Source organism: Coturnix japonica, chromosome Z (assembly GCF_001577835.2).
Source record: "Coturnix japonica isolate 7356 chromosome Z, Coturnix japonica 2.1, whole genome shotgun sequence".
NCBI lineage: Eukaryota > Metazoa > Chordata > Aves > Galliformes > Phasianidae > Coturnix > Coturnix japonica.
Window position 1 is genome coordinate 49,341,761 of NC_029547.1, and position 27,407 is coordinate 49,369,167.

The following is a 27,407-nucleotide window of genomic DNA, read 5'->3' on the forward strand; positions in this document are numbered from 1 at the left end:
CCTTTTTCTCTTTTCCTTCTCTTTCTTTCCATGAACAACTCATCTATGTGTTCTGGAGTACCTCAGTTGTGTTCCTGATGGAATTTTTATATAGGGAGAGCTTGGCTGATCAAATCAATGGGACAGTCAGAATCATCTTATGCTTGGAAGAATCCTTCTGCTTCTCTTGCTCCAGCTGTCAAACTGTCATAGCCAAATTAGCCCAAGTCGGATTTTAGTACCAAGCTCCCATTTTAAAGGCATAATGAGGCCAAGGAAAAGCAAGAAGAGAGGGAGCAGAACAGAGATTTTTGATTAGCTGAGTAGAACTGAGGGTTACATCGTGTTCCAGAGCTATAATATTTGACTTCCAGTGTCGAGGGGGATTTCAGCTGAGAAATGAATCCTTTCAAGGGAGGAGTGTAGGAATTACATCAGTGTCACGATTAGATCTGTGTGTGTTACCTTTTTTGTTTGGTCACTGGGACTAGCAGTTATGTTTCTGGTTATTTGGAGATTTTGTATGTAGGCAGTTTTCTTTAAAACTATGTTTTTCTTTACTCAGGTGCCAATAGCATTGTTTTTTTTCAGCAAGCATGCTAATTTTCTTACCTTTAAATTAATGGACCTGAGACTTGTATGTACAATAACAGAATCTGTCTGTGATATCTCGGCCACAAGGATCACCTTGTATGGAATCCAAATGCAATTTTTAAAGTTCTCTCTTGTTTTAAGGAAGGACTTAAATGCAGTCCCAGTGGATGAGCCATGGATTTGACTCAATATATCATTCAGTATGGGTTTCCAGCTTCTTTAACCTAGAGGAGTTTCTGCTGAAGAGAGGAAGTGATGATACTGGTTGCTCTGCGGCTGAGCTTGTATGCCTCTGTTATTCACTCACTGCTACACCAGATCTAAACTAAAGTGATGTTGGGCATGGTGACCAAGAATGCACGTAGTATGTTGGAAAAGAGTTAAATGAAGTTTCAAATAATACCTGGGTGTGAGGACAAGACAAAAATTTCCTAGGTGAGCACAAATCTCAACAAATAAATCAAGGTGCAATCTCCCAAATGGGTCTGAAAGCAAGCACTTTCTGAACAGTGTCAGCTTGGTGCTAAGCATAGACAAAAAAACTGTCTTATCGATGAAGGCTGCAAAAGACTTTCTTACCTTCTTACCTCTTCCAGACCTCCTTTTTACTGTTTTCTTAACAACTGAATTCTTTAGGATACAAGACAGTTGGACCATCAGTGATTCCTAGAATGTAACAACACTATCCTAGTCATAATTATGATAATGTTTTTGCAAAATATAATCTACATTATGACTTAGATGACAGACTAGAGATGAAGGATTGAATTGTATGGGACTTTGAACTGCGCAATAGCAAGAACCATGTGTCATCTATCACTTTAAGGAAGGCAGATCTCTTTAGTTCCCATTGACAAATTGTGATTTTTGGAATGTATTTATTATTCTTAAAAGAAAACAGGAATTTTTGGGGGACTGTTCTCAAATGTTCACATGGAAGTCAAGCTGAAGAGAGGAAATAATCAGAACATGTATTTGGACAATCATTGCATTCTCAGTCTAATATATTTTGTGTCCCATCAAGAAAAAGGGATTGAGAACTGACCAATTTCCTCATGGCCATCTAGACAGAAGTATCTGTTTTTGCATCTCTAGAAGAAGGAGACACTGGGATAAGAAAACCCCATGCAGATAGCATGAAGGAATCATAGGTCTCATTGACCACTGGCTTTCTAGTGTCTTTAAAATAAATTTGGGAGGCTTTTCATGAATATAGTGAATACTGACCTTGCTTTAATAGATCAAGCAGATAAAATCAGCATTGTGCCTTTGGAGAGCTGAAAAGTAAGAGATATTCAAAATGGTTAGAACAGTTAACCAGACCACTCAGATACATACATAGGATACACTGTCATCCTGCTGCTGCTCTGTGTGAGTACTACTCTTGGAATACTAAATTCACTCCTGAAATTGGCATGTCTTTAAAAGTAAGGGTGGAAATGCTGAGGATAGCAATGATCTGAAGTCTGGAAAATTGTTCTTTGCAAGAACTTTCAGATAGTCCATTCTCCCCTTTCAGAGGTTTTCAAAAGTGACATTTACAGGGCTAGAAGCAGCTAATTTGCCAGGCTATGCCCGTTATTATAGGAATCTGGACTCTGTACCAAACTGTAACAAGATGCAGAGGCTGGAATCTAAGACTAGAAAATGTTTGCTATATAAATAGTTCTTTATTTCTAATTTAATAGTGGAAAAAGATTAGGTGCTATTGGAATAACTAATGGACTCAGTAGAAAGTCCTAAGGCATCAAGCCTGTAGTCTCTCCAGATGCTGTGCTGAGAGACAAGCTTTAGACTGTTACCACTGAGTTGGATAGGAACAACTGTCTAGTTGTACAAGGTGAACTCTGAGCAAGACGACTGCCCTTATCTCATGCCATGGCAGTGGAAAGTTGTCTTAAAGAACAGCTGATGAGAATTCTGAAACTTTGCTATGTAGTTTGTCTCAAAAGTGTTTTGAGTTTTTCTGGAACACTCAATGAGAATCTTTTTCACCCAGCATAGCAGACAAGCAAATAACCAAGTTAAGTGAATAATAAAGCAGACTGCAGGTCTGTAGTGCAAACTAATGGTTGGTTACCTCTCTCACAGTTTTTCCTCCTGTTCCCTGTTTTAGGCTTAAAAGTATGAATGGATGATTTGTGCTTAGTTCTCAAAGTGGAATCTGTGCACAAGGCTGGGGGAAGCTGCCTTGCAAATTTTCCTGTTGTCTTGATAGGGGAAAAGAAGAAACAAAGCAGGGTTTTTGTAGTCCTTGACAGAGCTGCTACAGACTCGCACATTGTGGTTTCCAAGGGACAGTAAATCCCCCACACCAGAAGACCTCTAGTTTCCTCTGGACACAACAACCCGTACTTTGGTCACCCAGAATTTTAGTCCTGGTTTTACAGACACAAACTAGATACTTTGGCCCTGTAGTTACCACAGAGGTGGTTGTGGCATTAAAAAAACCCACAAAATTTCCATTTCCTAGAGCAACTAAACTGTGTTAAAAATATACCACAATTATATTATGATTTCATAATAACCAGTTTTTTGTATTAATAATAATTTGTAACATAATAATATAAATAATAATTTTGTAATAATAATTAATAATAATTTGGGAGCTATTGGTAACAGGTGAACGGTTGGACTGGATGATCTTTTAGGTCTTTTCCAACCTTGGTGATTCTATGATTTGCAGTAAGTAATCCACAATACCTTTCAGACATTTGTTAGACAACTCTCAAAGTCATAGACGACCATTAAAGATGATGCACCTCAGAAACTTAAAGATTAACTCTTTCGCATTCTGTGCTAATCAAAAGGTTTCAACAGTGAGCGCTGTCATTATTTCTTCTTAGTTTCCTGGTAACTGATACACAAACAAATCATTATTTGGGGGGAAAAAATGGTACATCAACTTCGCTTTGAAGGTCATTACTCAAAAGGCCCCCCTGTAAATGCTCTTCTTATTAACCTTTATAAATGAGCTACTACAGGAGGATGAAGGAGTTCTGATTCCCTAATTGACAAATATTTTCAGTCCTTAATTTGTAGTTTTCATTTTGGAAGAATGCTTTCCAGATTCATTGTATTGCAGCAGTCTAATTGGAGGAGATAGAAGACAATGGCAGGACAAAGGAGCTCAGGAATGAAGAAAGGGGAAGGGGTCTGAGCAGCTCTTTCTGCATTACTTTGTTTGGGAATGGGTGATTATTTTGATGAAAGTAACAGCTGTCTTCCATCACAAAATGCAAAAGAAGTTAATACAGAAGGTGACCTCTTTAACTGTTCCCACTCCATTTCTCTCCCATAATCTTTGTCAAATCTTTATTTCTAGTCATGGCTGCAAAGGAGTCTTCTCTAACCTGAACATTTCCTTTCTTCTACTAATGAAGCCTACAGATATAGACCCTGTGTGCTCAGCTGAAAAGGAAACCAGTTTTTTTTTTTTTTTTTTTTTTGACAGTGAAGCTTCACTGCCAAAATGATCTTGTACTGCAGGTGGCTAGAGGTATATGATACAAGTTAGTCTGTCAGCTTTGGAACATATCTGAAGGGCAAGCTCTTGTAGAAGGGTGAACTGTAGCACCAATCCTGTGATTAGCAAGTCTAGTTCTGCCTCCTTCAGCTTCTGAGATCTTGAAGATCCATTGCATGCTCTGCTTTCAGGTAAGGGGAAGCTTATTCCAGTTTTGACCTCTACTTCATAATAAAAAGCAGCAGTAAGTACTGATCCACATAAAGATCTGGTTCTCAGCTGGGGAGTACTGGCAGAACTCCAGCAAATTTCTAGAAATAAAAAACTGGTAAAATCTCTGAAAGCCCAGCAGGAACTGGGACTTGCATAATATTCTGTAGGTCATAAGAATACGGGAGTGGGAAATTGGAATAATGACTTAATCTTTCCATAATTTTTTTATTTTTTATTTTTTAAAAGAGGGTAAGAAAATCTTTAGGAAGAACTCTGCTCATTTTCTCTTGGTGGTATTGGCTTGCATGGCTTTGTTTTTCTTTGAAAACTGATATCACAAGAGTATCCAACCTTCAGGAGTGAAGCCATTATATGTGGCACTGCAGAACAGGAGCCAAAGTATAAAAATAAAATACCAGGCTGCCTTCCTCAGGATCCAGACATAGCAAACACATACACATACGCAGTATCTTGACCGACCACAGTTGTATCAGTTACTGAGTTCAGAGCAACGGACAATGAGAACCAAAAAATGAGTCCTGTTCCTCAAAAAGAAAGAGGAAGAAATGTCAGACTTCTGCAGTCTCAGATACCAGATAGTAGAGCACATGGGAGGCTCCTTTTCACAAGCGGGTTTGAGAGAGTAAAACCAGATGACTTTTGGTCATTCCTGCTGATGTTTGTTGCAGCTCCCTCCCAGCTCTCTTTATCTTATTTTCTTTGCCTCACAGAGTAATGGTTTAGAGCAAACCAGTATTCTTTTGAAAATACATTCCTTTCTTAAGATGTGAAGGCAGTGTCTTTTGTTTCATCCTGTGTATTGAAGGATCTGCACATCAAACTTATTCAGAAGAAATCAAAGACCAACTCCTCTAACTTCAGGGCTACCCTAAAGTTGTATGTCACCACCACTAGGCAGTGGAAACAGCAGTGGCAGATAACTAGCATCTTTCCAAAAAACCTGAAGTGCTTGATGAGACGTGCAGAACTCCTGCTACTTCAGAGCTGATGATCAAAGGGATGGAACACCTCTCCTGTGAGGACAGGCTGAGAGATCTGGGGCTGTTCAGCCTCGAGAAGCTTTCAGGGGGACCTTACGGTGGCCTTCCAGTACCTGAAGGGTACAGGAAAGCTGGGGAGGAACTTCTATAAGGGTATGTATAGTGACAGGACAAGGGGAAGTGGCTTTAAACTGGAAGACGGTAGATTTAGACTACATATTAGGAAGATATTCTTTAGTCTGAGGGTGGTGAGAACTGGAATAGGTTGCCACGTGGGGTTGTGGATGCCCTCTCCCTGGAAGGAGGAAAGGCTGAATGGGGCTTCAAGCAACCTGGTCTAGTGGGAAGTATCTGTATCTATGGCAGGGGGGTTGGAACTGGATGATCTTAAAGATCCTTTCCAACCCAAACCATTCCATATTTCTATGAACTGACATTGCAGAAGAGGTGTAAAGATACCAGCTGAGCTAAGTCCACATGCCTGTATACTGCCTAAAGCTTGGATACCTACTTTTTTGACTGCAGGGATAGGGCAGGTGCAGGTTCTAGAAAAATCCGTTTCTCAGATGCCCCCAAGCCAAGAATCACACTGGATTTTTAGTTAGGCTTTTTCCAGCTGCAGCAAGCATGTTTGTATGTCTTGGTTGACAACTACAGGAGAAAAAAGAAAACAAAGAAGAGATGTTAACACTATCTATCTCTGCCCAGGCTAAGTAAGTCACAGCTGTCCATGACAGTTGGCTTTTTGCAGAGCTTAGTCTGTTTATGCTCTGCAGAAGTAGGAGGAGGTATGCTCAGTATGCTTCTTTCAGTAGGAATGCCAGCAGTATCTTGGACTACTACAGGGAATGTTCTGCATCTTTAAGCTCCTTTTGCAGAATTTAGGCAATTGATAAACAGGAACAGGAGTTGTTGGTAGGTTGTATACATGCCATAGACAGGATAATTGCCATTTTTGGGAAATGTGTGAAAGCTTAGATATCCAGACTGACAAAATAGGATATTTATTTTACTGAAGTTTTTCAGGAAAAACATATTAATGGAATATACAATGATGGAGATGCTGTAGACTCAAGTTTTTGAATAACTTGGGTCTCCTAAAACCTAAAAAAATCTGCATCTTTTTTTTTTTTTTTTTTTTCTTTTGTGGTGATATCCTAACAATGAAGGGTAGATACAACTGTCAGCATGTGAAAACTAATTGACTTGGTTGTTCTCATAAATTTTATTAGCCAGGGTGGAGCGGTGGAAGTGAGCATAAGTTCTGTGGCTCCAACTAGCATGTGCAAAAGAGAGGCCTGATTAAGTCATACTTCCTCTTCTTTGGTCATGATTATCTCCTGCTCACAGAAGACATTGAGAAAGACCTAGTGTGTATCTCTCAGGGTATTTTTGTAAAGGTGCTATAAAGCATATCCCCTCTGTTGACTTCTACTAGATTGTTTCTTTTTGTTATACTTTCCCTCTTGGCATATGCCAGAACAGAAGAATTTATGAGTATTTTACCCAATATTTAGAAGAGTCTAGGAAGAGAGCAGATGGATTTGGATGGTTTGGATAAAGTCATGCTACAAGAATTGGACTTTTTTCAGTTGTCAGACCTTGGAAATCCATCTCCTTTCTTACACTCCTTAAAGTTCACGTGTTGAACTGCTCCCCTTTTTTCAGTCTCCTCTCTCCCTTTTTAATATAAGTAATTTCAAATCTCAAGTAATATAAGGGTTAGACTGCAATCACCATCCCTAACCTCTGCCTTCTCTGGCATTCTGCTGAATTGGCCTAAATACTTCAGCAAAAGTATCCAAATTCTGTGCAAAGAGCTGGAAATTGCAACCCAGAGATTAAAAGTAAATACAAAGATGATTAACAAAGGGAGTCAGATATATCCTTTGTATCTGTGTGTGTGGTTTGTGATTTACCTCTGCTACCAAAATTTTTGATTTCCGAAACTCTGGAGAATGTAGTATTTGTAGTTATTGTGGAAAGCTGGCACTGCAATTTCAAAACTACTGGCACAGAAAGGTAGCATGGTGTAGGAGGGACAAGCTGGAATCTGTGAACCCACTTTCTTTCAGATCAACTGTGCAACTAGGAGTCAGGCCACTTCACCTCTCTGTGTTTCACCATTCTAAATGGAAGGCTCTTCACTGTGAAGACTTAGTCGTTCTGCTCTTGACAGAGGTAGAGCCTACCACAGTGAGGTCTGAAACTGAACGATACAAATAAATACATAGCAACTGTGTGGATCACAGTATGGGTACCAGTACTGCTACTCAATAATTTAATTCAGCCTTTTTTTTCCTTACAAATTGAGAGTCTTCAGAGAATATCCAGTAATTTGCAACTGCTTGAAAACCACAGAACTACTTCAGTCTTCAGTATCTTTGAAGGCAGGTGTTTTCTACTGATTTATATGACTCGTTCATGATATGGAAACATAATATGTATTATATTGTCTTCTGTCACTTTGATGTTCCAAAAACAGAAGAAGGAAAAATGAAAGTTCTGCAGGGATGACTGTACTTCTGGCATGGGCTCTTTTGTCAATGAAATCTTAAATGAATGCAAAACTTTCACTCTGCATACATTCTTGCAAACAAGAGCCCACGCTTGAGCGAATGCTTGCTGCAAGAAACAAATATAAGTGACTTTTATTTAAATGAGTTTTAAATTAAACAAAAAAAAAAAAAGAAAGAAAAAAAAACCTGGAATGGACTACATAACACATCACTTTCTTTTTTTTCTTCCCCACATTATTAAAGGATGTTGGCTAACATAAATTAAGTCTCAAAATAGTCATTCTATTTTAATGTCATATAGTTTGTGTGCATTGGGTCTTATTGCTCTGTTAATATTTGATTAGTTTGAAAATTTTGCTGGGTGCTAATATACCATCATACAGCTTGGATCTTCTGGATTCTTTTAGGTATTCCTGTATCATATTTTTGCCAGTTTTGTTAACTTAAAATGTATTTTGACTACCTTTTCCATTTTGCATATAGAATAAATGACACTGTTCATATATATGTGCATTTGTTTTGACAGAAAAAAACACATTTTTAATTAACTCTTAAGTCCGTAAGTGTGTTCTCAGAGGCATTATTTGCCATAATATATCAATGAGAGAACTGCTGTGCAGAATCCTTCTCTGGAGCAGCAGGTGAATGGCCTTCTAACTGCAGCCAAAAGCAGACTACCTGTTCTGTACAACAACTATCCCACGTATTTTCAGTGGTGTGTCTGAATTTGCATGGAAATAAGGAAGATTTTGTGAGGACAGAACTAAGAAGACCTGAGAAGGCCATTTCTTGGCTGTTAGTCTAATACTCCTCTTCAGAGTTCTCTTTGTTGCTAGTACTTCTGTGCAAAACCTACATCCTGGTGAAATCTTGGGTTCTACTTTTTTTGTTTGTTTGTTTGTTTTTGTTTGTTTGTTTGTTTTTGTTGTTGTTGTTGCTGGCTTGTTTGTTTGTTTGTTTGTCAGCATATTTTTTCATCTTTGATTATGCATTCATGAGAGCTGTCCAAAAAGTCTTTCTTCCTTAAAGTTGAACCAGCATTCACTTTTCTTAAACCAGGGAAGCCAAAAATCTCTTACATACCTTACCTTGTCTTAGACATTGCTCCCTAAGGTCCTGTGCAAAGTTTTCCACATCCTTAGTCTTACAAAAAATAATAATTTGAATTCAGATTACAAGTTACACAGATTTTCACAAGTTATGGAATCTAAATGATCTTGAGCCTTTCTCTGAATTGGATTGTTCTACACTTCTCTTTTTAGGGATACTATCTTCTGATACATTAAAAAAACAAAAAAAAAAAAACAAAAAAAAACATGGTGGCAAGTTTCAAGTTGGTGGTGGCCTGAAGTAGCTAAAATCATTAATGATCTATTTGTATTTGTATGAGAAGCTATTGTTTTAATTCACTGCATTAAGTGAAAAGAGTAAGTGACAGGAAAATATAAGAACAGGGCGCTCACGGTCTCACTTTAGTTTCTTTTCAATGAGATACTTTTTATGTTCATAAACTAGACTTGAACTGAACTTTCCTTGTAACAAGTAAGATTGTTTTCATGTCATCTGGAATTTGTATGTATACTCGAAGATAAAGTTTTGGAAATTCATATCTCCTTCACCTGCTTTCACCCTGCATCCTTTGGGTTAAACCTGAGTGGTCCCACCTTCTCCACAAAGATGGTACTATTATGGGAGGCTATATATATATATATAAAATTATAAAATAAGAATTTGTTACCTTACTAGTTTAACATACCTGAGATTTTGCCAGCTTTAAATTCCTGAAGGTAAAGCATTTACAACAGTAGAAAGAAACAAGATGTGTATTGGACTTATAGAAGAGAACACAAAAGTTCTGCAATGTCTACATACTTACAAGGGTTGTAGCTTTTGAAGGATGCAGTTGGCCATAATTTCAGCTCCCCTTTGCTGTGGGCCATATTACAAAGTCTTAATTAATTATTCTTTATGGTCCATTTCCTGTTTGGGCTTTTCTTGGGATAAAGAAAAAATAAAAATTTTTGTTGTTGAGCATGAAACAACTTATTTAAAGAAAAAGAGAACAGACTAGAATAGAAAAATTTCATTAGAAGATTCAACATCTTACTGCTTTCAATGCAACTTAGCTTTAATATGAGTTTTCTTCTTAATTTGAACATGCCCAGAATAGCTAGTTCAAAGGACTGTTTATTATTGGTAAGATGAAAAATAGGACTAACAGAGGATACTTTTTTCTTAGTTTTGTGAGAGATTGTTTTTAATTATTACCTCTTTAACAAAGTGTGTAACAAAGTATGCATCTTTTGTAGACAGGGAATAATAACTTTTTCCAGCAATATTTTCTAATGCCTGTTTGAACCAAATAACATCTGTCTGCACAGACTGCATGAACCTTGGTCAATTCATAGATATTGTGAACCAGACTACAGGGATCGCTCAGAATAATGCTTTTTCCCCTTGAAATAAATTGTAGTTATTCCATTTAGTTCCTTCTAGACACTGATATCCATGGATATCCTTATTTAAGATACTTTGTACTTAATATTCTAGCTATATATATTACATGACCTGCAAAAATTTGTTTCCCAGAAGGATCACATGGGAGGGAGGTGGAGGTTGAAGAGGAAGTAAAAGAAGCAAAGTTCTCATTTGGAACCAGGTTATTGCATTCCAGTGTGCGTATACCGCATCCCAACATGTAATCCAGTAGAGTATATACACAGTTTAGAGGGCAAAGCATTCTGGACAGCATATAGATGTTAACTGCATCTTACTTCTTTTTTTCAGTGGTATAACTTTTCAGCAAATTCAGTGATGGGACCAGCATCTTGCTGCTACCATCCTAAACAGAGGATCTTTACTAGCACAGGTGGAAAACTAAGAAAGATGGCAGGGAGAAGGGTGGAAGGCTAGTAATCACTAGTCATAGATCTGTCAAATACTGGAGGAGTGTATATTCCTCTACCTGCGGCAAAGATGCTGGCTGCCACACTGCGAGTGAGTCAGTGGGCAAATAAAACTATGAATTCTGTCTAGCATTATGAATGGGTCACTGATGGATTTGTATTACCTAAGGAAATGAACTGGCTGACAGAGAGGTTTCTGATGGCTGCCCAGCAAATGTCAGATATAGCAGGAAACTTGGGAGGTGGAAATGGATAGCTGGAGACTCAGGCAGTGCTAAAGTAGCTACAATGTCATTGGAGCTTCTCAAATGAGAACGTTTCTGAGGAGTACAGTGGGAATGCAAAACAATCTTTAAGCTCTGCTAATTAGTGTTTTCTTATTCTCCAGCAGAATTTCAGCCATGAACACTGCTTTATAATTACAGAGTAATTCATGAGATGGGTTTGGGTCTGCATGAGATGATGTGCTGTTCTTCTCAGCTTTGCTTGCTGGTAAAGATCAAGCCCTCTGCTGCTTTGGTTTTGTAAAAAAAAACATTCTTCTGACTGCCCTTTTTCTTCCTGTCCACACACTGCCTGCTTGGAGCTAACCCTTTGAAGGAGGACTGGTAAGATGCAGTACCTACACAACATGTAAGATCTCGGGACAGTCTAGAAGAATAATGTGCATCATCCCTAGGATCTTTGCTAAGATGAACCCATGTTAGTGATGAAAGCAGGCAGTGGCCAACCCCTTTCTTAGATCTGACCCAGGCAGCCTTTCCATGGTTCCCAAATGTTCTGTGAAATTTGCTTACATAGAGAGTTCTGTATTTCTATGAATCTGGGTGCTGGATATTGGAAATGATCTTTGGAATTTGAAACAGTGGCAGAAAGGTTATTCTTCCCATCGACCCTATTCAGTCTCTGTCACCACTGCTATCACAGAGGACCAGTTTGCCCTTCAAGCAGGAACATGTCCAGCAAAGCAGCTTTTCACATTTGTCTTTTATGATGGTGATCTCTTCATTTTAGTTTCTTGAAAGCAGTTTTCTGTAGCTGTCCCAAAACAGAGCATTACCCTTTTTATTGGTACTTTCTGAGTGCTTGTGTCTTTGTGTCCACCTCTGCAACTTTATTGAGAATGCCCAATTGTGTTTTAAACCAGCTGTATTGGCTGGTCTAATCTGAGAGCTCCAGGATTAAAATTCTGTACTCCCTAAAACAATCTAGCAGTTAATGTTCTCCCATGGTTTTGCTTTGCCACCAGCTTTTAAACTGTATTTAGACTTTGTAAAAACACTGTGCTCCTTGCAAATTAAGATCAGTCCTCCCTAAAGCACATCTTTAACTGACCAGCCATAGCACTGTAAGCCATCAGGCCATGCAATGGAGCGTGTATTTTGGGTGAATGGCAAGACTGCTTTTAAAGGCACAAAAGGCGAGGAAGACTGAGAGTTCATTTAAGGGCAGATGACCATCAGGTGATAATCTTTTTGTCTCCAACCACAGCTCTGCTCTTTCCCTCTCCAGTTCAAGTTGTAGCAAGGTATGTGGTTGAATTTTTCACATCTCATTCACTACTGTCAGGAGCCTGTTTCTAACGGGTTTGACTTTCCTTGGCAAGAATGAACTCCGCTGGAGTTATGCCAGGCTGAGTAGTCTGCTCCTCCCCTTGATCCTGCCAGGATGAGGATAGTAATGCACCCTTTGTGTAAAGGGCTGCAAGAAGATGTTATTTCCAGTGCATTAGAAGGAACTGGATTGTCTCTAGAGTATCCAGGCAGTGTGCTGCTGTGTTCTTCAGCACCACCTACTGACATCTTCCTCTCCCAAGTCCATGCACTGAGGGAAGTGCACTTATCTTCAGTCACAGGAACTGGATCTCTTGAGGTAACTGACTATACACTCTCAGCTGAAAATTAGTAACCCCCGATCCAGTGCCTTCAATTGCATTATGCAGTGTGAGGAACAATGAGAAACAGGGCACAAAAGCAAAGTTGCGTTATTCTGCTATCCTCTTTTCCTAGTGGGCTAGCCCAGTTTCCTCTTGAACACGCATCTGTATAGAAGAAAACTGAGAGTTTGGGTTGTGTCACTGATGTGAGTAGCTCTGCTTATGCCCTGTGATCATTCAGTAAGGGAATTCAGTAAGTAAGCTCCCACTAAACCATGTCCCTCAACACAATATCCAGTCATTCCTTGAACACCCCCAGGGTTGGTGACTCCACCACCTCCCTGGGCAGTCCACTCCAGTGCCTGACCCCTCTTACTGAGAAGTAATACCTCCTAATGTCCAGCCTGAATCTCCCCTGCTGTAGCTTGAAACCATTCCATCCTATCACTAAATTTTCTTCCATTCCTAAAAAAAGGAAAGGTAAAAAAGGAAGCTAAGTTTATTCTGTGGAAAAGAAGGACCCTATCTGATCAGAATTATCCTCCTTTCTAGTATATATGTTGTATGTTCTTGTAATACATTGCCAGAGCAGTACTCTGTTTATTGAGTCTGGTGGACTAAAGGAAAGGCTGACAAAACTGAGTCTATATTTGCATTTCCACAACTACTTTTGCATAGTAAATGAAGTAAACAGCTTACTTAATAAGATAGACATCCTATTCGGACTGTTCAGAGGTTCAATCTCTAAAGAGCCTTGATTTCTATAAGGATTAATAATTTGCCATAAACGTAATCTAGAAGACAAGAAAAATGCATCCTAGTTTTGTTTACAGCAAATGCACTTAGTATTTGATAACCTTGCAGGCCTGAAGCTCTTCCTACAACTCATTTGCTCATGCAGTGTACCATAATGCCTGACCAACAACCTTCACAAAAGGAACATACACAATCATAAGATGCTTTCTTCATTTGCCTTTCAGTTAAGTAGCAATATCATATTTGAACTTTCTTATTGTTATTTGAAGTTTGAAACTATCCTTCAGGAATTTAGATTTTACTTTTTTATTTCAAATAGGTATTTATAGTCTAGGATACCAAAAATTAACAAACAAAACCAAAACAAGCAAATTACTTGTGAGAACTGAAAATTAATCCATCAGTATTTAGGTACCTTGCAACAATTATGTCCCTCCCTACCTCATGGCTCTACGTATTTAAGTTACTTATATAATAGTTTGAATTTATTTTAAGTATCACATGAATTTGAGATTAAGTATTTCATCTTTGACTTTCCTTCTAGAAAAGCTTGTCTTTTTTGCAGGGGGATAATTATCACTTTGTACGTCTTCTTGAGGTTAGGGAAGACAATCTTTTTCCTTGATATATTGCTCAAAATGATACAGTGTTACTGTATTTTATTTTACTTTTCTAAAACCATTGGCTCAAACAATCAGTTAAGCTGATAGCGATGTTATTTATCATTTAAACCTGTTTCAGATTATTTTATGAATTTATTAATGCCTCAAGAAAAAATAACCAGAGGTTCTGTAATTATTTTTACCTAGAACTGAAAAAGTCATCTATGTTTCTAGGCAGCTACCAGCACTGTGTAGACGCCTTCTACAAGCTTAAAGAGCAATTTTTACATTTCGTTCAGCAGAGAAGGTTTTGAGAGCTATGCTGTAGCTTTACAACAACCCAAACCATAGCATTGTATCAGAAATGTGAACACATGCAATGAATTATGGAGATGTAACAAAAAGAAATCATGACTGAACTACAGAGGGATCAAGGAAGTTGGTCATTGGGTTTTTCTGTCTGTTGGTCGTCGAGATTTCTGTCAAGTATTGTGTATGAAAAAAGTGTAGCAGGAAGTTTTCTTCTTTTGTGTAATCCAACCTGGAGTTCACTTGAGGTTCAGCCTTCCAGGAATATTTTGGGCAAAATAAATAAATAAATATTTAGATCAGTTTAGGTAATTGTTTTTATCACTGAGTTGTAATGTATCTCTAAAAGAAGTTTATTTCCTGGAAAGTGTCAATATATTGTATTTTAGTATGCTATGAATGTCCTTGTAGGTCAAGAGAAATGAGAATGGCCTGGTAAAGTATTTACTGGAAGAAATGGGCAGCAGGATTAAGAATCACACAGTTAACGTATTACTCTCATGGGCACAACTGCTGAGTTTCAAACTGTAATAAATGGTCCTAAACTGGACATCAGAATGGAAATTTTGACAGTAAAACATATTCCTGGTGATAATATTTTGCTGTAAGGACTTTACATGAGAATAGGAACCACAAATTTACCATATTACCATATATGAGTGAACAGTTGCAACTCAACCCATGGAGTCTCATCTGTGTTAAGTTCTGTCGGATTCCTCTTTCCTCTTTCTCATCTCTCCCGGCAAAAAAAAAAAAAAAAAAAAAAAAAAAAAAAAAAAAAGTGGGAAAGAAATAGTATTTAAGTTCAGTTTATAAGGGTTTGGACAAATGACTCCAAAGTCAACCATCAGAGGACCAAGAATCTTCATAACCTGACTAGCACAAGAGCTTTCGTCCATGGTGAGCTGCTTGGGAGTCACATTTCTGTAGTGTTTTGTTAGTATCTTTCTGGTGGCTTAGTTTCCAGTAACAACAACAAAAAAGATAAGACCAACACTGAAGTTTCCAGTGAGTTCAGTGTGATGTGTGACTCCCAATCTTGATGAGTATGCTTTGTTCAAACATTGATAGATGAGGGGCAAATGGGTCACCCCCAAGCCACAAAACACCTAGGCACTGGGGCAACGCCTTGGTGACAGGGCTATGGGTAGCTGCAGAGCAGCCCCAGAGCCCCTGGACATGACTGGGGGGGGGGGGGGGGGGGGGGGGAGGGGGGGCAGGGGACACCTAACAGGCAATCCTGTACCTTGGGCGGGGCAATAAATGCCTCAATGGAGCTGGAATAGGTGGAGAGCCTGGCAGAGGCCCAGAGTGACTGCAGAGTGGGCAGCAAAGCCTGCGGGTGCCTTCAGGACCCTGACACACGCTGTGCCTCCTGGGGAGCCCAGTCAGGTGAAAGCAGGCTTGGTGGTGTTCCTGCTTCCATAGCCATGTGAGTATGACCAGGACCACTGCCATGGTTTCAAGCTGCGGCAGGGGAGATTCAGGCTGGACACTGGGAAATATTACTTCTCAGAAAGGGTGATCAGGAACTGGAATGCACTGCCCAGGGAGGTGGTGGAGTCACTGACCCTGGAGGTGTTCAAGGAGCGACTGGATGTTATGTTGAGGGACATGGTTTAATGGGAGCTATTGGTAATAGGTGAACAGTTGGACTGGATGATCTTGTAGGTCTTTTCCAACCTTGGTGATTCTATGATTCTATGATTTCAGCTCCGCCTCAGCAATAAGTGAAAACTATATGCAACATGCCTGCATGAGGTAGGGTTGGAGATCATCTGTCTGTAGGAAGGCTTGGAATTCTGGTGATTATTTTAAATGTAGTGTTACCAATACTCAGCTGGATTCACACAGCATGTGTGGTCTGAGTGACCTTTTCAGTTGTGGTTGTGCATGTGCATACTCTTAACTTCTAGAAGCACTGCTGACTCCTTCTCAAAATACAACGGGTAGTCAACCACAAAAGCTCAATTTTGAGGTCAGTGCCTTAGGCTTCACAATTAATTTTGTATTTTGAAGCCTTAAACCCAAACTTAAACATAATGATTTGTACTACTTTGGCTGCTGCCAAATTCTGTAATGACTGTTGTTCAACAAGCACAATTATCTTTTGTTTTGGATTTTCAAAAACCTAGAAACCTAATGCAACTGTCTCTGATGTTCTCCTCACATATTTAGGAGCTCCGAAAAGGATGTGGAAAACAATTTGACACCTCAACTTTGGTCTTTAAAACTATATGGCTTTCAGAATCTCTAGTACTCAATGTTTTGGGAGCTTTTTGCTCTGAGGGGAAATGAGTATACCTCTTCTCCACATTAAACATTAAAGCCATATATTTTATCAAGAGGTTCTAAATGCAAATTAAGTCAGACAATGGTATTTTAATAATCTGGTGAGGTTAGCATCACATTTGTAAGAGTATTTTAGAAATCACATTATCTTTGGGCAATGTGGTCTCAAGAGATTGGCTGTGAATATGTTAGAGGGATTGTAGGATCTATGGATTCATTTCATGGTGGTTGTGTTTGTTTGTTGTTGTTTAGTTTGTTTGTTTTCTTTCCAGGCTTCCTGTTCTGCTTTTGAGCTAGTAGTTTTGGTAACTCCATCCTCACCTACACCTTCATTCCCCCTCATTTTTTATTTTTAATGGTGCTATGTGAACATTTAAGGGATTATGGAATGTAGGTTTTATCAAGCAAATTAAGTATAGAAGATAGTGTTGCTTGATGTATGGAATGTATTGTTTTAGCCAGTATTGATTGAAAAATATGCAAATCTTGCTTTATCTCCTTTGCTTGGGTTATACATCTTCCCAGTGCATTAACATCTGCACTGACAATGCTCTTCCCTGGTGGGGAGGTGGATCTTTCTGTTCCGTGTTCCATGCAGACAATGAAGAAGAAAGACACACATTGTGTTTCAGTTTCTTTTGATGTATCAGCTAAGACTGGCAGTTTCTGATTTTCTTCGTCTTTGTGAAATGCTCAAATTTTAAAGAAAAATGTGGAAACGGGAGGGCAGAATTCCTCACCAAATTGGTTCATCTTGCTTTCAGCACGATACCCAGCAAAAAAAAACCCACATAAAATAGAAATCCATGGAGCTTTACTTGATATTTTTTCCTCGAAGCAGCAGAAAGATTAACTTTGTCTATGACTTGGTGCTACCTTTGTGAGATAGCTCCTGCTGACAGTACAAGCTAGAACCCATTAGAAAGTCCTCATTAGCTTTTAATCAGTAGCTATTAGTGATTTATCAACTGCTCCTTCTGATTTGAAGCAGAAAGGTACTGTTGTTGATGTAAGATTATTTGGACAAAAGCGAGCATCCTTGAGGATACCTTCTCCAAGCATCAGCGTATGAAAGAATTGTGGCTGCTGGAAGTGGGATGGTGATGTTGTTTTATCTCTTGAAGCTCCCAGCATTCTATTTTTCAGAACTTCAGGTTTGCTCTCCTGGTTTTCTATTTTGTAAGCTGTCCTGCAAGACACGGAGCTGAAAGCGCTTTGTGATGGTGTTTCAAAAGGGTCTAAAGTTTTTCGGGGGCTGGGGAAGGGGGGGGAAGAGAGATTTGTGTGTGTGTGTTGTTTTTCCTCTCTTCCACACAATGGAGCTTTCAGAGAACCTCTCTTAAAAGGCATAGCTACAGCCTTTGTGTTGAAGGGTGTGTCTGCTGGCAGGGTTTGCTGATGCAGACGGGCTGGCTGGTGATTAACAAAGGTCATTAGACTTTGGAATCTGGCAGGGGAGTGGGGTGGTGTGTCTTCTGCGCCGAGCAGGAGGGCTCCCCAGGGGCTGGAGGCCCCCCGTCCGCCCCTCTCCCCCTTCCTCCCCCCCGAGTCCTCCTCCTGCTGGGAGGCTCGGCTCTGCCTTGCTTCTGCCTGTAGGACAGCTTGGACCAGAATCTTGATGCTGAAATGCTGTGCTTTTGGATTGAACCGTCCCATTTGTCATCCATGGGACAGGGAACCAACCCTGGGAGATAACTGCTGGCGGTCTGCTCAGGGAGAGAAGGTGCTGCTTGGGCAGTGCAGGGGGACAGCAGTGATATGGTTTGGGGTACAAGGCATGCAGGAGAAGAGCAGCTGTGTCTTGGGGATGCTGATTTTCCAAGCATCACTCAAGGAAGAGGAGGAAAAAGGGGGAAAAAATAAAAAGAAAAAAAGAAAGAAAGAGAAAAACCCAAACCTGATGTGCTTGAGATGAAGCTGAGATAAGTGAGGCCATGTTGTGCACAGGCGAGAAGCTATGAGCCTCTCAGTGCTGGAGTTGTCTGAGCTAAAATGGCTGCTCCCAAAGCTCAGAGGACTAGGGCAGCTTAGTGAGTCTTAAAGCTTCAGTGACGCAGGGGCTCATATCTCTTGAAAGTGTGATAAACACATTCAGCAGAGCTGTGGCTTGTTTGGCTGAGATGAAAGGACTAAGCTTGGGGGGATGGGTAGTGAAAACTGGATGATCTGCTTTTCTGTGAAGTGCTCTAAATGCAGGAGTCGTCTGCTCCATGGAAAAATTTGTTTTCAGGTCTAATGGACTGTGCTAAAGGAGACGTGGGGTGGGGCTTCACTCACTGCTGTAATTTGATCCAGAGCAGATAGCAACCTCTTCCACACAATTTGGTCTGGTGCTTGCACATAAAGGCTCTAGTATCTCGATTATTGTAACTTTGTTAGCAGAAAAGAAGCTGGTACAGCGTTCGTTTTCTTTATTGGTGGTGGGAGGGAGGGGGTTGGAGAGGGAAGGAACACAGTGCAGCCTGCAAAGTACGGTAGGTAAATATGTGGAGAGTCTGTGTGCTCAGACTGTCCAGAATTTGACTTACTAGAAGTTTATTTTAGCAGGCTATCAGAAGAAGCATTCTTTCATACAAAATCCTGATGCAATATCCTCTCTCAGTGCATTAATGTTTTGCAGCCTTCTCACTGCAGAAGTAGCTCTGTACTCATTATGCAACGGATAAGTGGAATTTTTAGTGTTTTGGGCTGCTCTTGCATCTTGGACCTCCAGAATGACCAGATTATCCCTAGCCCAGCAGAGCATGTGGAAACTCAAGAAATGATTATTTTGTTAACATAGGAGTATTTAGACATCAGTTGCTCTGGTGCCTAAATACTGCATGAAGTAGGAGAGTCTAAGGCTTTTGTGTTGCTTGTGTTTTGAGTTTCTTCACCCTCATGACAATGCTTAAGTTGCCGTGGCTTATGTTACTTGGTACTTCAACGTACCCATGGCACATGGGTAGTCAAGGAAGACATACTGTTTCTAACATAAGTCTTTGTTACATGTTTCAGTTGTACTTGAGCAGTATTCCTATTTCCATTGCATTCCCTATCTTCCTCCAGTCCTCACCGTCTCCTAAATATCTCACAAAGGTGATGTCTCCAGAATTATGCTCAAATGAAGCAGTAAACATTTTACCAAAGAACTGGAATCACAGAATGCTTGGGGTTGGAAGGGACCTCTGGAGATCATTGAGTCCAACCCTCTGCTAAAGCAGGTTACCTACAGTAAGTTACACAGGAAAGTGTCCAGATGGGTCTTAAATGTCTACAAGGAAGGAGACTCCACAGCTGCTCTGGGGATCATGTTCCAGTGCTCCTTCACTCTCACAGCAGATGTTTTTGCTCATGTTCAAATTGGAACTTCCCATGTTCTAGTTTCTACCCACTGCTTCCTGTCCTGTTGCTAAATGCCACTGAAAAGAGCTTGTCCACTTGACTCTCACTCATTAGATATCTATGCACATTTATGAAATCCCCTCTGTCATCTCTTAAAGAGGTGGAGGTGAGGCAGAAAAAACTATACTACCTTGAGTTCACAAAGTAGCTGTATCTTGCCTTGCATATGATTGTTTAGGAATAATTTGCTTTTTCTGTAGTGTGCAGGTTCTGGTCTTTGAACAAGACAGACTTCTGAACAGTAGCTCTGTCCAGTGTAATGGAAAAGCCAAGGGGACAAAGTCCATTGAATCAATAGTTATTTGTCAGAAAGTTGACTGTAGTGTTTAGTCAGCAACTTGTAAGCTACCTAAATAGGACTTCATGTAAATCCAATCTGGTTCCTCTTCTTGTAATAAATACTCATTGAGTTTTACACTGCAGTAGTTATGGAATCCCTGGAAATGACCGTCTTTACAAACATGACCTTACCTATTCTTAGAATTCCTTTAAATGGCATTACTGTAAAACCTTCCTTCTTTGCATCCTTTCTCTTGCAGAAATTTCTCATGTAAAAGATCATCCTTGAACCATGGAGGTGCTGCAGTGTGATGGCTGTGATTTTCGAGCTCCATCTTATGAAGACCTCAAAGCTCACATCCAGGATGTTCACACTGCTTTCCTGCAGCCAACTGATGTCTCTGAGGAAAGTCCTAACCAGCCAAGGTCTGGTTCCATGAATGCCAGCAACCAGACTGAAGTTGAATTTTCTTCTGTAAAGGATGAATTTACAATTGCAGATGAAATAGCAGGTAAATCTCAACTCTAACCTCCTATTTCACATGTGGCTTACTTCAGTATGTATTAGCTAATACTTTTAATTTGACTGTAAAAATTACACTATTCTTATTGCTGTGGCAACAAAACAGGCATTTAGCTTCTGCCATACTGGTTCTGACCACAGCTTTTTCTGTAAGTACAAATATGGAGGATGGTTTTATTTCTTAGCTGTTTTTCATCTGTTGCTTCAAAATGCTTTTGTTCATCAGCTTTTCATTGTTCTTCATCACCATGAAGCTTTTCAGAATTTTCAGTTTTATTAGTATACTAGATTCCCTCCCTCCCCCCACATAAGATGATTTTGGAAATGGCCTATCTCAGACTGCACACAGTATCATATATGCATATGTACACATATATGTGCACAGTGGTCATTTTTCAGAACATTGCCATATACATAGATCTTACCATAAGGCAGTGAGAGAATCCTGGTGTGATTATTACCTGTACAGGGTGCAGTTGTATTCTTAAGCACACAGGGTGGGTGGAGAAAAAGCCTCTGTATTTTTTTAAATTTATTTATATATTCACCTTGATTCTCATTTTAGGGCAAAATGCAACAAGTCAGATGGGGACTGGAAGTTACTATAGCCAGAGCCAGACTTTCTATGGTCAGCATATGGCTCCAAATCCTAAACCAACCAACAAATTTTTCCAGTGCAAGTTCTGTGTGCGTTACTTCCGTTCCAAAAACCTCCTTATAGAGCACACACGCAAGGTTCATGGAGCACAGGCTGGGGGGAGCTCAGTGGGGCCACCATCCGCTAGTTCCTTAAATTACAACATCATGATGCATGAAGGGTTTGGCAAAGTTTTCAGTTGCCAGTTCTGCACCTACAAGTCACCCAGGCGTGCAAGGATTATTAAGCACCAGAAAATGTATCACAAAAACAACCTGAAAGAGAGTTCAACTCCCCCTGCAGCTTCCACTGCTCTATCTGAATCGACATCTGCTTCTGTGCCAGTGCAGGAACCCTGCAAGGAGCTGCCTGCAGAGGTGGTGGAGCGGAGCATTTTGGAGTCCATGGTCAAGCCCCTGACAAAGTCTAGGGGCAACTTTTGCTGTGAATGGTGCAGCTACCAGACACCTCGAAGGGAGCGCTGGTGTGACCACATGATGAAGAAGCACCGCAGCATGGTGAAAATACTGTCAAGCCTGAGGCAGCAACAGGAAGGAACCAGTACACCTGATGTACAGAATAAAAGTGCCCAGAATGCCTCCCCAAACTCTAATTATATTTCCATGAATACAACGGGACGTGAGATGTCAAATGCTAATGTCTCAAACTTCAGGAGCTCTATGGGCAATTCCCTTATCAGGCCCAACTCTTCTACATCTTCCAAGTTTTCTTCTGTGTCTTATCCTCAAATGAAGCCTAAGTCACCTCACAACTCGAGCATAGTTAATTTGTCTGACAGATCCCGCTATGGAATTGCTGATATGACAAATTCTTCTGCTGACCTGGAAACAAACAGTATGCTAAATGACTCCAGCTCAGATGAAGAGCTAAATGAAATGGACAGCGAGAATGGCTTGAACTCCATGGATCACCAGACCACAGGAATGTCCGCAGAGCAGCTGATGGGATCTGATGGCAACAAACTATTGGAGACAAAGGGAATTCCCTTTAGAAGGTATATGAACAGGTTCCAGTGTCCTTTTTGCCCTTTCCTGACGATGCACCGCCGAAGCATTTCCCGTCACATTGAGAACATCCACCTGTCTGGGAAGACGGCTGTGTACAAGTGTGATGAATGCCCTTTTACTTGTAAGAGTTCATTGAAACTTGGTGCCCACAAGCAATGCCATACAGGTACAACATCAGACTGGGACACTGTGAATTCTCAGGCTGAAAGCATTGCCTCTTCTTTGAACGACAGTACAGTGTCATACGAGAGTGGAAATATAAATGGTAGAAAGTCTGCTGGGATGATGGAACCAGTGCAGCAGCAGCAACAGCAACAACAGCAGTCACCGCAGCCACACTCACAGCATCCATACAAGTGCACAATGTGCAACTATTCCACCACGACTTTGAAAGGCCTCAGAGTTCATCAGCAGCACAAGCACTCATTCTGTGACAACTTGCCAAAATACGATGGACCATCATCCAACACACCACAAGAGGGTGAAGCAGATGCTCACACTTCAGCCAGCACAGTGAAAAAGAGCCAGACCTCAATCCTTGGGCTCTCATCTAAGAATAATTTTGTTGCAAAGGCCCCTCGGAAGGTGTCAAACGATTTCCCTTTAGATCTCTCACCAGTGAAAAAGAGAACAAGAATTGATGAAATTGCGAGTAATCTGCAGAGCAAAATTAGCCAAAACAAACAGCAAGAAGATGCTGTGATTAATGTAGAGGATGATGAGGAAGAGGAGGAAGACAATGAGGTGGAGATAGAAGTGGAGTTAGACAGAGAAGAAGAGCAAGCAGAACCAATGATAGAAGTTTCCAGTTCTTATGCTCCACAGCAAATGTGGGGAAGAGAGGCTAACGATTCCCAGAAGGAGACAAACTTCAGAAGCTTGCAGCATGATTACAATTCTGCCAATGGAGCAGAGATTGAGCTCACTCTATCAGAAGATGAGGAAGATTATTATTCTTCCGTCACCATGAAGGAACATCAGAGCCCTAATGCTTCTGTTCTGGGGGGCCAGTCAAACATGTATGGTACTGATCAGAATAACGAGAATGCAGAGTTCAGTGACTCTGGCAGGCTTTATTATTGTAAACACTGTGATTTCAGCAACAAATCTGCCCGGAGTGTTAGCACCCACTACCAGCGAATGCATCCCTATATTAAATTCAGCTTTAGGTATATTTTGGATCCCAATGATCATAGTGCAGTATACCGATGTCTTGAGTGCTATATTGACTACACAAACTTTGAAGATTTGCAGCAGCATTATGGAGAGCATCACCCTGAAGCTATGAATGTACTGAACTTTGATCATTCTGATTTGATCTACCGCTGTCGCTTCTGCTCTTACACAAGCCCGAATGTTAGAAGCCTGATGCCACATTACCAAAGAATGCATCCCACAGTGAAAATTAACAATGCAATGATATTTTCAAGTTACGTTGTTGAGCAGCAAGAAGGACTAAACACAGAGTCTCAAACACTAAGAGAGATCTTGAATTCTGCTCCAAAAACTATGGCAACCTCTACCCCTGTGGCTCGCGGGGCTGGTGTGCCAGCTGGCTTTAACAAAAGTGCTGCCAAGAGTTTTAGCCCTGAATGTGAAAATCAGAAGGAACCTTCAGTCAATAGTGTGGTTGTTTATGACTGTGATGTGTGTTCATTTGCAAGCCCTAATATGCATTCGGTTTTGGTTCATTACCAGAAAAAGCACCCTGAAGAAAAAGCATCATATTTCAGAATTCAGAAGACTATGCGTGTAGTTTCTGTTGAAAGAGGCTCTGCCCTGGCTCAGATGTCTTTTGAGATGGGAACACCTGTCTCCCCAAAATTGTCCAACTTGGCTTCTCCACCTCCCCCACCACCACCAGACCTTGCTACTGAACTCTACTATTGCAAACACTGTTCATATAGCAACCGCTCAGTTGTGGGAGTGCTTGTCCACTACCAGAAAAGGCACCCAGAGATAAAGGTCACTGCCAAATATATCAGACAGGCACCTCCCACTGCAGCAATGATGAGGGCTGGTGAGCTGCCACCTGGTATACAGAGGCCACCAGTATCAATGCAGCAGTTGAGCCGAGGTGGTTCTGAGACCTCTGTGAATCCTCCTGAGAATGAAATGTTTTTCTGCCAACACTGTGATTATGGAAACCGAACCGTGAAAGGAGTGCTCATTCATTATCAAAAGAAGCATCGTGACTTCAAAGCTAATGCAGATGTGATTAGACAGCATACAGCCACCATTAGAAGCCTTTGCGATCGCAGCCAGAAGAAATCATCTGGCAGCGTGTCTGCTCACACCTCTAGCACTGAACGGGACAAGTCCAAGCTGAGGGCCCTCAAGTGCAGGCAGTGCAGCTACACATCACCTTACTTCTATGCACTGAGGAAGCATATTAAGAAAGATCACCCAAATCTGAAGGCCACAGTTACATCTATTCTGAGATGGGCATTTTTGGATGGTTTGATAGAGGCTGGTTATCACTGTGAGTGGTGCATTTATTCACACACAGAGCCAAGTGGTTTGCTTGTGCATTACCAAAGGAGACATCCTGAGCATTATGTTGACTATACTTACATGGCAACTAAACTCTGGGCAGGCCCTGATCCTTCCCCTCCTGCCCTAGTGTTGCCAGCAGAAGCAAAAACCTATAAATGCAGAGACTGCATTTTTGAAGCATCTTCCATTTGGGATATTACTAATCACTACCAAGCTTTTCACCCTTGGGCCATGAATGGGGATGAATCTGTGCTGTTAGATATTATCAAGGAGAAAGATGCTGCTGAGAAATCTGGGACACAGCCTGATGAAGCTGGGGTCAGGATGGAGTCTGAAGACCAGATAACAACCTCTCAGATGGACCAGGAAGCAGAGTGTGCAGAGGATCCCAGCCTTTCCCAGGAAAAAACTGTGCAGCTGGCTTCTGCAAACCCCGCCATCTCCTCTACTCCTTATCAGTGTACAGTTTGCCAGTCTGAATACAACAATTTGCATGGACTTCTGACCCACTATGGCAAAAAACATCCTGGCATGAAAGTGAAAGCTGCAGACTTTGCTCAGGATATAGACATTAATCCAGGTGCTGTGTACAAGTGTAGACACTGCCCGTACATTAACACTCGCATTCATGGCGTTCTCACACACTACCAGAAGCGGCACCCATCAATAAAGGTCACTGCTGAAGACTTTGTGCATGATGTGGAGCAGTCAACTGATATTGCTCAGAATGATGTGGAAGAGACGAGTAGGATTTTCAAGCAAGGCTATGGTGCTTATCGATGCAAACTGTGCCCTTATACTCATGGTACACTGGAGAAGCTCAAAATTCACTATGAGAAATACCACAATCAGCCTGAATTTGATGTTTTTGCCCAGTCACCACCAAAAGTATCTGCTTCCCTGGAGCCAGACATGGTGACTGAAATCAAGGCCTCTCCAGAAATTGCTGCTGAGGATGTTGGAGAAATCTCTGTTGCAGCGCCTCATTTCTCCAGTTCTCATTTAGTGTCTCACACAGTTTTCCGGTGTCAGCTCTGCAAATATTTTTGCTCTACCCGGAAGGGGATAGCCAGGCACTACCGCATCAAACATAACAATGTCCGAGCACAGCCGGAGGGCAAGAACAACCTCTTCAAATGTGCTTTGTGTTCCTACACCAACCCTATTCGCAAAGGGCTTGCGGCACACTACCAGAAAAGACATGACATTGATGCTTACTACACTCATTGCTTAGCAGCCTCCAGGACAGTAAGCGACAAACCCAATAAAGTGATCATTCCATCTCCTCCCAAAGATGACACTCCTCAGTTAAGTGAGGAACTGAGGAGAGCTGTAGAGAAGAAGAAATGCTCGCTTTGTTCCTTCCAGTCCTTCAGCAAAAAGGGTATTGTGTCCCACTATATGAAGCGTCACCCTGGTGTTTTCCCGAAGAAGCAGCATGCAAGCAAACTTGGGGGTTACTTCACTGCTGTTTATGCCGATGAGCATGAAAAGCTGACTCCAGCTGAGGAGAGGAATGAGTTTGAGAAGCCTGAAGTGGAGAGTGAGTCTCAGGAAATTGAGTGGCTTCCCTTCAGGTGCATAAAATGTTTCAAGCTGTCCTTTAGCACAGCAGAGCTGCTGTGCATGCATTACACTGACCACCACAGCAAGGATTTGAAGAGAGACTTTACCATACTGGGAAGTGGCACCCGCTCTCAGAATGCTGTCTACCAGTGCAAGCACTGCGATATGAAATTGCATAGCACAGCAGAGCTGACTGCACACTTGAATGGTCACAATGAGGAGTTCCAGAAACGTGCCAAACGTCAGGAGAGGAGGAAGCAGCTTCTGAGCAAGCAGAAATACGCAGATGGTGCTTTTGCAGATTTCAAACAAGAGAGGGTAAGGATCTGTGTGTCTGGTCTCTTTCCCTGTTCTCCCTTCCCTGCAGAGGGAGAAAAACAAAAACACTAACCTTCTGCACCCCAAGAGGCTGCCTGTTACTAATGCCCACTTGCATGTTCTGTTTGACAGCCAAATGACCACAGGCTAATGAATGACTCAGCTTGCCAGTTGAGTTCCATAAGTCAATTACACATTCTGCTTTAATTTCCTTCATCCTTTCCTTCATCTTTCACCCCTCCCTAGTTCCGTAGGAGGCCCTGAGCCTTCTAACTGCTTCCTTCAGTATTATCCTTATCTTTCCTTCCTCCTACCCTTCTGGAAGGCCATCTGGATCTGACAGTTCCGTATTCTTTCGTTGCAAGGCAGCCATGTACTAGATTCTTTATAAAATGCCCCAGCCCCTTTTTAAGTTTACCACTGAATAACACTTTAGTTTACTTCTCACTCTCATTTCTTCCAGTACTTCCTTTTATAAACCACTAAATGCTAATATGATAGTAATCTGTCTGATGACTGAAGCTTTGGACAAGTGCCCCATAATCAGAAAAACAAATTGTGCTCTTTTATCCTGCTCATGCACTCCATTCCTTCTGCTTAGTGTGGAATACAGTTGCTGCAGAAAATAATCCTCACAGCTGTTAGGGGAGTAGAGGTGTCATG

General features: G+C 41.0%; 1 protein-coding gene across 9 annotated transcripts in view; it reads left to right on the plus strand.

Annotated features, from left to right (window-relative positions):
- ZNF462 (zinc finger protein 462) overlaps positions 1 to 27,407 on the plus strand; it is an 87,940-nt gene that overhangs the window by 17,642 nt on the left and 42,891 nt on the right. For 8 of the 9 annotated variants that reach the window (XM_032441162.1, XM_015849603.2, XM_015849607.2 and 5 more), the window contains 2 exons: positions 20,437 to 20,688; positions 21,265 to 26,744. In XM_032441162.1, the coding sequence (XP_032297053.1) occupies positions 20,469 to 20,688; positions 21,265 to 26,744 (5,700 nt within the window). In that variant the 5' untranslated portion in view covers positions 20,437 to 20,468. The remainder of the gene's footprint in view (positions 1 to 20,436; positions 20,689 to 21,264; positions 26,745 to 27,407) is intronic. The other variant, XM_032441163.1, reaches the window with a different exon arrangement.